Below are 14,823 nucleotides of genomic sequence, written 5' to 3'. Positions count from 1 at the left end.
GTCACAATGGCTGAAAGTCAACATGAGGGCTTGTTTAGATGGCTGGAAAATACTGAGACATTTGGATAAAATCAAGAAAGTATGTACTAGAACTGCTAGAACCAACTGGCTACCCATCAGTATAACTCATAAGAACCACCCTAAGTGATTCAAACCAAGTAAAATTATTTTAGTCTTTCAGAGATAAGCATCTTTAAAGCTTTTATCTGATGGTCCATTTACACATTCCTAGTTCCTTTGTCTTATTTCTAGAAAGAGCTCTTTAACAAGGACTTGAACAATATGGAATTTTTTAAATGAATTTATTGAGGTATAATTGACATACAATAAACTGCATATACTTTAAATTTACAATTCAACATGTATTAATATAGATATACACCCAAATCAAGATGATAAGCATATCCTCTTCACTCCCAAAGTTTTCCTGTCCCCTTTGTAATCTCTCTTTCCTGCCCCTCCTCAGCCCCCACTTCAATCCCCAACAATGTAGAATTCAAAGCTGTAGTCCAACTTCTTGGTCTACTACGTGAATCATCCCCCGGAACCTCACAAAGATACAGCTTCATCCCCAGGAAATTTGTATTGAGAATCTGCAGCTATCTCCCTAATTTCACCTCTGGCCCTTTGTGTTTCTACACTCTTTCCTATGCAGGCATGGGGTCATGGGTCAGTGTGAAGGATGAGCACAAAGGAAGTGATGGGGATCTTTTCATGAGATCCCAAATTACAGCTTTAAAAAATGCCTGAAAACTCACCAGTCTAGGTATAAACATGGATTTTCCTCACCCATATAACAACCTGAATAAATCCTCACTTTGTGAACATATGCTCATTTTAAAATGTTGTTTTGATAATAAGGATTCACTCTCAATTGGCAAGGATTTATTGAGAATTTCTTATGTGTTAATCATTGTGCTATGTACTTAAAAAGAGAATGTAAAATGGCAAGAAACAATCTTAATTGAGAAGTTATTTCCATTTCTTTTACAAGATGACCAGGTCCTTTATTTACTAGTTGTGAGACCTTGGGCAAGTTACTTAACCATGCTGATCCTGGAATAGGGCAATAATACTTCCCACCTCATAGAGTTTATGTAACAATTAAATACATGGTTAATATCTTTAGAATACTTGTCATATCCCTGGCACTGTTTCAAGCACACACTATTATCTTGCTTCTATACTCCCAGAATGTAAGGTGCCTAAAAGAAGGCAGAGAAATGAAATAACAAAGACCCGTCAAGATTGGATTTCCATCCCAAACTTTGGACTTATCAATAGCTGAAAGAGGAGGTTGAGGTCAAGAAGGGGTAAAGGACACAGAAGTGAAACTGGAAGAACAAAAAGAAGTCCTGTCATATTTTATAGCAGAGAAGTCATGGTTACAGAAAGCCTCTTCTTTTGAGAAGCTTAGAAGATGGCTAAAGAGAGGCTTACCTTCCTCTGCTCAAAACCACCTCTATCCTCTACTACCTCACCTCCTCTCTCTCTCTCTCTCTCTCTCTCTCTCTCTCTCTCTCTCTCTCTCTCTCTCTCTCTCTCTGATATGCACTGCACTTGTGAGAGAACCCCCTACTCTGTGTCTGCCTGCGCCTAATTGCCAAATTCTCTATTAGATCAAATAAGTAAAGACTGAAAAGTGGGATGAGATTCCTCAAATGTTCTGCGTAGTACCTAAGTCCCCCAACAAGCATTACAACTACCGCAAGTTTGGCAGCTTCTATCTTTGTTACTGTTACTTTGTAGCCTAGCCCCACTCTTCCTGAGTTTTCTTCTGCTCTCTGTCTCCTTCAGCTCTTTCCTCTGAAGAAAACCTTAAAGGCTGATAAATCCCATAACTTTGTTCCTAGTCCATCTTATCTTTTCCCATAGATTCAACTACACAAAACTCTACTTTACCAATGCCCAAATCTATATCACCAGCCCCAATTGCTCTTCTGAGCTACAGTTACCTACATTCAATTTATCCACGGTCATCTAAGTAAACATCCTATCTGTCCAATAGGTATCTCAATCTGTGCAAAACTAAAAAATGAGTACTGACTGTCCAAATATATTTCCCGCCCTTTTATCTACCTAGCAATCATTATCTCAGGACAGAAGTCTAGTTTCAAACTTTCCCTTCATAGCCCTCCATATCTTATCAGTCATTCAATATTTTATAATGTATCTCTTCTTCTCCATCCCCAATACTGATGTGAGCCAGTCTTCTCAGGGCTTTAATATTCAGGTCTTTTGCTCATATATTCTCTTCATGGTTAAACATTAAGTAAAAGATGTCAACCCCTACCTGATTAACCATCTCCACCTACTTCCCTTCCATGTCAGCAAATGCATCAGGAGACACTGTGCACAAGCACTAAAATTAAGTAGATTCGGATTTAAATCCCACTTCTGCTCTTTAGTATTTTATGTCCTTGAGCAATCTCTTTAAGCCTGTAGGAAGTTATCTCCAACTGAGCATTGAGTTTCCTCATAAGTAAAATAATAAGGTTGCCATTAAGTTTATGTCCTTCTAATTTTAACTAAAAGATTTTTAAGACCAATAAAAATAAAATAATTTGTCCAAGTTTAGTAAGTTAAGAGGCTTGGATCCAGAAAATCAGTCTGACTAAATGTTGAAAGAAATCATCACAGGTCCCTTCTCCTGTAGATTGGTTGCTGACCTCATGTGGTATTTGTGACATCTCAGAATAGAAAAATCTAAGTCACAGTGGCTTAGTTTCTTTAGAGGTACCCCACACCCATCTAAAGGCTCAAAATATCATCTTCAGGTAAATTAATAGAAAGCCCACATCAACTTCTAATATCTACCATGGCTAAGTGCAACCACCTAAGGCTCGATGGACTTTCTGTGGGGGCAAAAAATAAAGTACCACCAAAAAGAGCGTGGGGGAGGAAGAGGGAGAGGGCAGCAATTGGCAAAGCTTTTGAATGTGTGGTCCTAAGGTTGGGTAGGAGAAATAAGAGTATTGGAGGATATGTGTGAGGAGGAGGGTGGGGAAGTAGTGATAGAGCCATTACTGAAGAAGCTTCATTCCTTCTCAGACACATGGCATGGCTTCAGTAGGAAGGAAGCCATTCACAAGCAGCAATCAAGCCCCCATTATGAATCAAACATTGACCAACTCTCCTGAACTATAAGGATGAATGTGATAGAGATCTTTCAATATAGTTATCTGGATTTTTACCATAAAAAGTGCCTTAGGAAGGACAGGGTGGGCTCCATAGGCACAGGACCTGTGCAGTCACAAATGGCTCTGTGCTCAGGGACTTACAGGCTTGGTCTATGCTCTGCTATCACTATCTTGAACGTTATTTTTTTAACAAAAGGCTGGCATATTCACTTTGCCCAGGGCCCATCGAGTTTTTGGGGGTCAGGACTTATATGGCGTTGGCATGACAGGAAGTTCCAAGTAATTTAGGCCAAACCACAGCTAAAAGGGTAACAAAATCATGAAGGAAATACTGGAGAATGTCAAGTTGGCTTTGTGTGCCTTCTGAGGAGCCTTCTGAGACTTTTCCACCCTAACCATGGACCTCTATAACCTCAATTTTGTCAGTTTCCTTGCAACAAGAAGAAAGTGGCACTTTCACTGCTGCAGGACAGTAGTCTACTGATAAAACATTTCTTCATGGTAACACAGTCCTCAACAGCACTCCAAAACATTTTGGCAACATTACCTTCCACATTCTCTGCCAGAACAACAATAAGGCTGTTCAGCATTGGGAACTTCATGATCAATAAAATCTGATAACTGTGAGGCTCCTAGAATCTGGGTCTTTCTTTGGTCCCTACTGAAAATGAAGGCTTAGTTTTAAAGATTTCATTAAGTAAGTCATTCCTGCTGTCCCAGCATAGGTCATATGAAGGGGAAAGTGTCCCTAAAGCCTTGAGCTTTAGACCACAGAATTCAAGGACCATAAAGAGCAGTGAAAGAGTTTCTTTGTTCCATATCTTTTAAATCTACTTTTCCAAATATGAGAATTCTACCGAAGGGAGCAATGGGAAAACCAAGTAGGCAGTGACTGTCAGGCAAATCATCTTTGTCAATTCCACTTTTTAATATACTCAAGAGGCAAAGTGCTTCCAACCTATCTCTTCTTTTTCACCCTCCATTGATCACAACTAAGAGTAGAAAGTAGAGTTTCATCACGTCACGTCAGAGAGATACTACTGAATTATGATATTCCCTCTTGACCCAACTTGGATCAGCACAGTTATAACAGGCACCTATGTTTAAAATAATCCCAGAAATATTGAGTATATCCTCTGGCCAATGTACTCTACCAGCATATTGGTCACAATGCTTTGAAAGCATCAATTATGAAGCGGCTGACCTTTATATATGGCAACTTCAGTGTGTGTCTCTGGTCCTTCTCCCCTTTTGGTGGCAACTCAGCCCCCTTGCATAGGGCCAAGTGTCCTCAAATTCAATGACATGGTTGCCACTGATAGGAGGAATGATTTCAAGAGAACAAGGGCCCCTGGTGTGTGTCTCTTAGAAAATGAAGGGAGAAGAGAAGAGCAGAGGAAAAAAGAGACTAGTAATCTCAACAGTAGTGCCTATGGCACAATGACAAGAAGCCTGGACTGGGAAGTAGGAGATCTGGGTTTGAGACCGAACTTGCCTAAAATTTGTGTCTTCGGTCAAGTTATTCTTCATCCCAGATCTATTTATTAAGAAATTGTTCTCTAGCAACCCTCAGAATTCAAAGTTCCTTATTCCAATTGGTAGATGAATTGAAACACATTTTAAGATCAAATAAGGCCAAATGATTGAATATATGTGATATTTTCATACCATAACATCCCCTTTCTAATACCCTAGAATGCAGACCTATTTTTGTCTTATGACTGAAGAGCACTGTATTCCCAGTGTATTTGGGGAAAAAACAGATTCTTCTTCACTATGTGATAAATGGGGATTAAGGTCAGTGGGGGCAGGAGGGTGGTTAATGTGAAAATATCACTTGGAACCTTTTGAAGCATAAATTTTAGATTTTCTTTGTGTACTTCTGTACCATCTAACCTTCTTGTTAGGGGTAACAAAAGAAATGAAAATAGTTAATTATTCATAAATCCAAAAATAACAACTAAACTAACAAAAGTTTGAATTCTCTCCAAATGAGAATTTTAAATTTGTCCAGAGGACCTCAAAGTTCAACACTGCCTCTAAGAACTCACTAGCTCTTCCCAGTTCTCCCTCTCTCTTTAATATATTTCTTCACTCTGATCCCAGCAGCACATGTGAGACAGAAAAGATAAGTAGAACAGAGAGTCGAGGCCAGATCTATTTTTAAATCAAGTAGGGAAAGCAGTATGGAGCTGTGGGCAGTCTTTGGCTTGGGGATCAGCAATCCTGAGTCTGACCATGGCTTTTGACCTGCCTGGTGCAGCCCTTAGACAAGCCTGTTGGCCTTCTAAAGGAGGGTGTCCAGATGGCTCCTGAGGAACCTCCCAGGGTCACAGCTCTTGTGATGAGTCTCCCACCTTTTAGTGCCCTAATCTCTCTCTTCCTGGAAAACAGGAATTGCTTATGGAAAGACAGTTTGGGAATACAGTCAGAACCAATGGGAAAGAAGCCTGGAGGGAACACTGGGAAAGAACTCCAACAAATCTTCAGATAGAACCCAAACCATTCTCAGAACCAAGATGCTCTCTCAATTCCCAGAACTGAATGGGAAGAGGCAAATTTAGTTGAGGTCCCGCCTTCCTTCTTCTCTGAAAACCATCCACTGGCCTTGGGCTCTGCTTTATCTTTGTTTCCTACAGAAGACACCAGATGAGTCCTGAGCTCAGAGAGCTCTTCCTCTTGGGAATACCCATCTCTAGGCCAATTTCTCATCTCCCAGCCTGCCTGTGAACCCCCTTTGCCTATGTGAATAGCAACAGCATCTAGAGCAAAGAAGACAGGGTGTACATGTGAACAGAATAAAACGTCCCCATTACCCAGCTGAGGTCAACATCTGGAGAGACTTATGATTCAGAGAGAGATTCACACTGAGTCATCAACATGTGTAAGGACTGTCAGCAACTTTTCTATGTTCACTCTTAATGAGCTACAATGAAGATTCAGCCCTGGGAAGAAGACATCCATCAGGCTCCTCAGATAAATTAATGGAGTGAGTTTGAATTGGAGATGAGACTCAACTAGAGATCCAAAATAGTGACACCCAAAGTCGGTTCCTTCCTACTCTAAGAAAGAGGCCAGTGGGAATACCGATCTCCAAGCCTTTCCCTGCTGTGTCATTTGACCATCCTTCTAGAAGATAAAGATATAATTCTGTCCACCCACCTGTCTCCAGGCAAGATAAATATCAGCCCAAAAGAGAATAAGCTGATGGTTCCTCTTCTAAAGATTTCATTCTCTCTTCCTGTCCCAATAGCTCTCAGAAGATATCTCTTTTCTTTCAACAAAGAAACAACAGCTAAGACCCACCAGAAAGTCAAAATATGGAGAAAACAGTTTTATTGGGTCTATCTGCTATTCCTGTGCTCAATTATTAGAATTAGCTCATGTAGCCATTCTGTGCCTTGGTTTATTCAGCCAAAAAGAAAAATGGACTTCCAATCAAGATTGTGACATAGGTAAACACAGTACTCAAATCCTCCCACCACCACATCAAAATTACAAGTAAACTACACGACAACCATCATTCAGGACTGCCTGAAATCTAGCTGAATGGAAGTCCTACACTAAGGATATAAAGAAGAAGAAGCCATTTGAGATTGGTAGGAGGGGCAGAGACACAGAATGGGCTGGTTCCACACCCATGTGGAGCACATAAAAATTGGAAGAGACATCTTCGCTGCAGAGGTTCCCCCTGAGGAGTGAAGGGTCCCAGCTTCACACCAGGACCCCAGTCCAGGATTCAATGCCAGGAAAAGAAGTCTCCATAGTTTCTGCTGTAAAAAACCAGCAGGGAATGTGGCTGAATGAGATGGGGGGCTTCTGGAGCCCCAGGCACTCCTCTTTTTTTTCTCTCTCTCTCTCTTTTTTTTTTTTTTTTTTTGAGACAGAGTAGAAGAGAGAGAGAAAGACAGAAATATCGATGTGAAACACATCAATTGGTTGTCTCCTGCATGAGCCCTGAACAGGGCCCAGGCCGGGAAGGAGCCTGCAACCAAGGTATGTGCCCTTGACCAGAATTGAACCTGGGACCTTTCAGTCTGCAGGCTGACACTCTATCCATTGAGCCAAACCAGCTAGGGTCCAGGTATTCTTCTTAAAGGGCCCATGAACAGATTTACTCATATACACTCGTTTGGAGCTCCAGTCTTGGGACAACAGCTCAAAAGGCACTAGGGACATGTGGGAGAAGCTGAATTGTCTGACATCAGGCAGCTTTCTCCCAGATATAAGTGCTGGTAAAAGTCATTATTCCTTTTTTGAACCCTATCCCCCACAGAACTGGTAGGCAGGGGCCATATCTGAGTCTCTATCAAACTGGCTATCACTGTTTGCCCTGCCCTGGTTATTTCCTTATACCCTAACACACCCAACTTGCAGGTCCACCCAAGCTGTTTCCAGTGGCATTTCCATAAGAATGCCCTGCCTTAGCTTATGCTTCAGACTTTCCTAAAATCTTTCAAATAAGCGGCATCTGGCCTCAGCATGCCCATACCTCTCATAAGTAGCCCAAGATATGGCACTAGTGAAATCTGGCCTTGGTTCACAGCTTGGACTCTCCCAGACACCTCCAAACCCAGCACTAGTAGCAGCCATCTGGAGATTATTTTGTAACTCATGCTGATTAGCGCCAGGCAGAACACAGGTAGTGGCTGACTTTGTCCTGTATCTCCCAGGAAGCCTCAGAGCCAGTAAATCCAGTGGACAGATTCAAACCATACTGTAGCACCATCCAACCACATTCACAAGTGACACACTTCAGGGACAGGCTCATCGAGCACCAGAGCCCTATTGAAGTAGGTCCTGCTCTATAGGGTGGGCTCTGCATAGCTGATCCTTCACAGTAGTAGCAAACAGTCTTTGCAGCCAATCACTACCATTGACATGTCAACAGCAATCAAGGCTCAACTACAACAGGAGAGTGTACACAGCCTATACAGTGGGGCCTTCTTGAAGTGCTAAGCTCAGGTGAACAGGGAGACTGTGACACTGGTCCTACAGGACACTTACCTCATTAGGCCATGCAACCAAGCCCAGAAGACATAGAAGCTCTACCTAATAAATAGAAGCAAACACAGGGAGTCTGCCAAAATTAAAAGACAAAGAAACGTATCCAAAATGAGAAAACAGAACAAAACTTCAGAAAAATAACTAAATAAACTAAATGAAAGCAAGCAATATACTAGATACTTAATGAACTTAGGGGAAGAGTGGATGAACTTACAGAGAATTTTAATAGCATAAAAAAGGACATGGAAACCATATAAAATAACCAGTCATAAATGAAGGCAGTCAACAGTAGAGTAGATGAAGCTGGTAATCAAATTAGTAACTTAAATATAGAAAGCAAAAACACCCAATCAGCAAAAAGAAAAAAGAATTTTAAAAAATGAGGATAGTGTAAGGAGCCTCTATGACAACTTTAAGTGTACCAACATTCACATCATAGGGGTGTTGAAAGGAGAAGAGCAAGAGCAAGAAAACTTACTTGAAAAAATAATGAAAGAAAACCTTCCTAACCTGGTAAAGAAAATAGACATACAAGTCCAGGAAGCACAGAGAGTCCCAAACAAAATGAACCCAAAGAGGCCCTCACCAAGATACATCATAATTAAAATGCAAAAAGTTAAAGACAGAGAATTTTAAAATCAGCAAGGAAAAAGCAGTTATCTGCAGGGGATTTCCCATTAAGATGGTCAGCTTATTTCTCTACAGAAACTTTGCAGGCCAAAAGGGATTGGAAAGTAATATTCAAAGTGATGAAAAGCAAGTAACTACAACCAAGATTACCCAGCAAAGCTATCATTTAGAATCAAAGAGTATATAAAGAGCTTCCCAGACAAGAAAATGGAGTTCATCACCACCAAACCAGTATTACATGAAATGTTAAAAGATCTTCTTTAAGAAGAATGACAAAAGTATGAACAATAAGATGGCAATAAATACATACCTACCAACAATTTAATCTAAAAAACAAAATTAACAAGCAGAATAGAAACAGACTTATAGATACCTATAGAGAACATTTTGATATTTGCCAGATGAAAGGAGTGTTAGGGGGTTGAGTGAAAAAGGTAAAGGGATGAAGAAGTACAAATTGGTAGTTAAAAATTGATTGTAAAATACAGCATAGAGAATATAGTCAATAATATTCTAATAACTATATGTGGTGTCACTTAGGTGCAAGATTTATCAGGATGGTCACTTAGTAAGTTATATAATATCTAATTACTGGTCTGTACACCTTTAATATAATATTATATATCTACAATAATTAAAAAATAAAAAATGATTTTTAAAAAAGGAAGATGCAAAACAGAGCAGAAGAAAAGGTAAGGAGATAGCATACTGGATTCCCAGAAGGTTCTCAAGGAAAGGTTGAGCTCTGGGCTCACTGAGGGTCAGGAATGAACTCATTGTGCTCTATCTAAATTATATTGGCACAACCAACACTGGGGCAGAAATGGAAAGAGAAACAGACAGGCAGAGGTGTCCAGTGCTGAACTCTGCTCATCTCATTGCAGAATGTCTGATACAGAAGTCAACCCAAACACTCCACAGCCCCACCCAAACTGGTCTTTGAATTACTGCCCCCAGCATTGGGCTTTCTGCTGTTGGCATTTGTAAATATTTTGTCTGAAGCCAGAACTAATTCCTTAACCCTATGTAAAGGAGCTTCTTTGTTTCTTCATCAGTTTTCAAGACTGGCTTCCTTCTTCCCTGTGATCTCAGCTTCTCCTTGGCAGAGTGAGTCTTTGGGGGATGGAAAGAATTGGAGGTAAGTTGTGTTACCTGGTCTCCTGGACCATCCAGAAAATGTGTCTCAAACTAGAGACCAACAGAGTCAGCACCGTCAGGCATAAGAGGCCAACACAGAACACCAGAAGGTTTATTATGGAGACAAATGTCTTTTTTTCCTTCCCTTTCTAGAAATGTTCCCACCATTGTCACTCTATGTTGTACTGTCTGCCTCTTAACACCAAAATGGTTAGAATGAACCTGTGAGAAATGCAATATAAATAAAAATGCAGTCCCTAACTACAAGAAGCCTGCCACAGTAGCCATATGATCTCAAAGATTACTTAACCCAACCTATTTTCAAAATAAGAGAGATGAAATCCAGAGAAGTGATTTTTATGGCACAGTGAGGACCAAAACTGAGACACACTGCTGCCTGTTGAGATCACACTCATTAATGTGACATGACAATGTGGGCACAAAATAGGGCTTTATACCATTGATGTTGGTTGTCCAGACTTTAAGGACAATGTCATAGGACTGTGGACTTTGAACTAATTTCAAAAGATAGTAAAAATGTGAAAATTTAGGAAAGTCTTCCTTGTAAAGGTAGGACAAAATGGGGAGGAATAGAATAGGATTTTTAATTTATTCAAATATTCCACAAATCCTTATTACACTCTTACTCTGTGGAAGGACTGTTCAATGCCTGGGAATATACAGCAGTGAACACAATTTTTAAATTCCTGTTTTCATGAAGCTTGTTCATAGGAAGAAAAACAAGGCTGGAGTGGACAGAAAAGTTCCCCCTAGTACAAAGAGGCAAGGCAGCAGCCTGTTTCATACAGCTCTCCTCTCTTTGGGTGAAAAAAAAAAAAAGATTTTAACAGAGGGTCTCTAGAGAGGCCTGCCTAGAAACAGAAAAATAGTGTCATTTGAAAGAAACTGGGTTTCAAAACATGATTTGTCATCTTTTCTATAGACATCAAAAATTCAGGGCGTGGACTTTGAACTACATTCTCTGTTTTATTCAACCAATTTTTGCTAAGAACCTCTTGCAGTCCAGGTGCTTGGTTCTTGAGTAAGGATAATGGCAGGGGAGAGAAAAAAAAAGAATAGCTAAGTAACCTTGATTTTTTTTTTCAAAAGGACTCAATATAAGACATAAAAAAGGAGGAAGAAAATATTAGATAATGAGTCCATTATCAGGGAAGTTGGGAATGATGACTATCTTCAGCTTAGGCTTCTACTCTGAGCTCTACATATCCAACAATCACTCAATAGCTTTATTTGGAAATCTCAAAGGCACTTCAAAGCCAAAATGTCTTAAAACTAAAATGCCTGATAACCCAGGTCCCTGTGCCTGGCCTTGATTTCAGTGAGTGGCACCAGCATCCAGAAAGCTGCATTAGACAGAAACAAAAGCTACACCTTTGACTCCCGCTTCTCTTGCCAATCAAATCGAATCCATCACCAAGTCACTGTCTCCTGTCTATATCTCTTCATCCTATTTCCTTGGTCAGGCCTAAGCCATTATCAAATATTTCTCTCTCCTGAACCTCTACTATTGGCAATAGTTCCTCCCTTTATTCACTTCACTTCCCCATTAATTCATCCCCCATCCAACAACCTCTAGTCTCATCATATTATCCTCTTAAATATTTTTCCATAGTCTCATAATATACTTCAGCCTAGGCTATTCTCTGCTTCTCTTTCCAACCTCATTCTGCACCCTGTTGGGAAGTAATTATGCATTGATTTGTGTAGATGTCAGATTAATGGCTTTCTTCCCCACTAGGTTGAAAGCTCCATGAGCACAGTCTATTTATGTTTGTATCCACTGCTATTTTCTTATCACCATTGGGTAAGCCAATGGTTCTCAGCCAGGAGTGATTTTACTACTCCCCCTCAAGGGAACATTTGGAAGCATTTTTGGTTGTCACAGTGTGAGGACTTTATTGGCATCTGGTGGGTTAGAGTTCAGGGATGTTTCCAAACATCCTACAATGCACAGAACAGTTCCACAAAATTACTCAGCTCATACTGCTGAGGCTGAGAAATCTTGATTTAGATGAAAAAGAAGGAATGTTTATGTTTTGACCATATTAAATTGAATTTCCTAGAGTCAAGGCCATAAAGAAACACATTTATTATCTCCCAATGCTAGAGGGACTTAAACAGGCATGCATACACAGACACTCAACACCATTAAATTTTCTACAGGCAGGAGATACCTATATTAATGGCTCTTGCACTTCCCAGAAGCCCAGCTTAGGACAGGAATTTAGTTGTTTAATAACACCTATCTAGAAGGCTTTATTAACATAAAAAGGACCTCAAAATTTGAGCTGCATTAAGAGGGGCCACTTTATTTCTCATATATGATGACCTAAGTGTAACAAAGGCTAGTGACAGCACAATGGAGCCCCGCCCACCTACTAAGCCACACCCCTTTACAATCACAATGGCTAAGGCCTTAAATACCCAGACTCGCCGCCTCCTGGCTCTGCAAAGCTCCTCATTTTTGCAGAAATTACAATGTCGACCAGCCGCAAATTAAAGAGTCATGGCATGAGAAGGAGCAAGAACAGATCTCCTCACAAGGGAGTGAAGAGAGGTGGCGGCAAAAGAAAATACCGGAAGGGCAGCCTGAAGAATAGGAAACGAGGCGATGATGGTGAGTGAGGGATGAGTACTCAGTGGAGCATAGGGGAACTTGAAGTTAGCTCTCTTAGGACCCTGAAATCTCAGCCTAAGAATTTCATTTCCATTTAAATTCATTTTGGGGCAGGAACAGTATGAATGGGTATGTTCTAACTGGTGTCCCTGTTGCAAACGTGTCCTTCCCCAACAGCCAATCGCAATTACCGCTCCCACGTGTGACTCCACTAGTGGGCTCTGCCCTGGTGGACTTCAAACAACACCAGGCAGCAACAAGAGGACAACAGAAGGGGGATTGCCAAAAAGACCTGAAGTTTAGATCAAAGCCACAGAACCTATCCTATGGGTAAAATACCAATCGTGATTGAAATGAGGAATGTATAATGTTGGCTGTTTCTCCCCAACATCTCAATAAAATGTTGAAAACTGAAAAGTATGTTTATTTTGATCTTTAGTTGAAAAAGGTATTTTTATCTTTGGTTGAAAAAGGGTTTCTGAGCTAGGCAGACTTGGAATAATTGGCTGGTATGAAACCAGTAAACATAACTTGGGAAATATCAAAGCAATTTGTCCTGTCTTCCGCCCCATGTGCCTCAACTTGGGTCTTGGTCTCAATATGCTGTCTCTCTCCCCAAATACCTTTATCAGAGCGCCAATAATGAGTCAAGGAGGGACATCAAACCACATGTTCAGCTAAAGGCATATGTCAGAGGTAGAAAACGCAAGTTTAGCTATGTTGGGCTTGAAATGGACAAAGCTAAAGTTGGGGATATTGCCTGGGAGGTTCAAGCCAGATGGTGTGATGGTCATAAATTGACATCATGTCTGGAAGTAGCAATTACCTTTATTCTAGATGGACCTATGTTGATCATTGGCAGGAGAAAAAAAAAAAATCTGGCAGGGAAAACAAACTGTCACTTTACCTTGATCTTGGGTTCTGATATGGTCCAGCCAGGAATCTTGACACCTCCTCTCATCATTCACCCACTCACAGGGGGTAATATATTTCTTAATGAGTGCTTCCTGTTGCCTAAGAGTCACTGCCAGGGTGGCACAAGCTGGAATTGAGACTCTCATTTAAACCAAGCCACCCACTTGGTTGCTTGCAACCAGGAAAGGATATGGTAAGGATATAGGCAGGAAGTTTCCAACAGTGGGGATTGTGACATGGAACCAAGTGACCAAGTTGTATTTTTAATGAAGCATTGGTGAGGCATGCCGGTACTGAATATTGGGAGATTAACAGATTCTAGTAGTTACACAGCCACTGAATTGAATTTATACTTTTAATAGAGAAAATACTCCATAACCCTCGGCCTCCATATTATGCCTCGTTTACCTCCTACTAATGTTTGTTCATAGCATGACTGCACAAAGCTCTTTATAAACAGTCCAATCTAGACTCCTATAATCAGAAATGGCCATCTTGTATCCTCTTGTGCCCTCTGGGAGTTTTTCTGTTTTCATGTAAAGAAAGACTAAGGTCCTTGAAACACACAAAATCAGTTAATGTCAAGCCTTTGCTGCTCCAGCTATAAATTCTTTTAAACTTATCCAGGAAGCAAAAACTAAGATGGAGTTTGGATGCAAGATGTTTATTAGAGACCAATACTCAGGGGGAAGGAGGATTGTGTGGAGGAAGGAGTTGAACAGATCTGCATGGGACCAAAATAGCCCAGCCAGGAAGCTTTGATAAGGGATGACCTTAGTCAAGGCTTTGCTGTGCTAAGGAGACCCTAAAGTTAGTGTCAGCTGGGGGCTGCTTTGCTGGACTGCACACCCCACAATCTGAGCAGCACATCTCTGTATACTTTCTGATTTCCTGGGTTCCTTCCCACTTTTTCCATTTTTGCTCCTGCCACTCCCTTCAAATGCTTTCATGCACAGCTCCCCCTTCACACTGTGCTCACTGCTTCGCCTTGTCTCTGCCATCTTTCAGATTGACAGTATACACAAAGACAACCTCTCCCATAGGACAAAGGCAAGTGTCAGAAACTAGGAGAGCAACAGATCTGAGTGTGAAATTTACTTCCCTCAAGAAACCATTCTTCTCAGGAAGTTGGTCAGGATCCCCCAGGAAAGTGGATCCTCCAGAGAGCTCAAATGAAGATTTGACTAAAGGGACTATTCATAGAAATGAGATATCTAGAAACAAACAATGGTGGGTCTGAGGGTCAAATGAACTACATGGAGCCCCAGGAGAGCCAAAACTGTGTGTTTGGCAGATGGGCCTCTTGGTAAAGACTGTACTGGGGAAGATCATAGCTACTGCTGGAGTCTCCGAAGC

At 40.8% G+C, this 14,823-nt stretch overlaps 1 protein-coding gene across 1 annotated transcript; it reads left to right on the top strand.

Moving 5' to 3' along the window:
• Positions 1-12,413: 12,413 nt before the first annotated feature.
• On the top strand, positions 12,414-12,758 carry TNP1 (transition protein 1). Its single transcript, XM_036319387.1, has 2 exons — positions 12,414-12,552; positions 12,730-12,758. Exons 1-2 carry the CDS (start codon positions 12,414-12,416, stop codon positions 12,756-12,758), a joined length of 168 nt encoding a protein of 55 aa, XP_036175280.1.
• Positions 12,759-14,823: the final 2,065 nt, after the last annotated feature.

The sequence above is a fragment of the Myotis myotis genome, unplaced genomic scaffold, assembly GCF_014108235.1.
Source record: "Myotis myotis isolate mMyoMyo1 unplaced genomic scaffold, mMyoMyo1.p scaffold_m19_p_8, whole genome shotgun sequence".
NCBI classification, from domain to species: domain Eukaryota; kingdom Metazoa; phylum Chordata; class Mammalia; order Chiroptera; family Vespertilionidae; genus Myotis; species Myotis myotis.
Note: the sequence above shows the minus strand (reverse complement) of the source record. Positions and strands in the feature narration are given on the sequence as shown.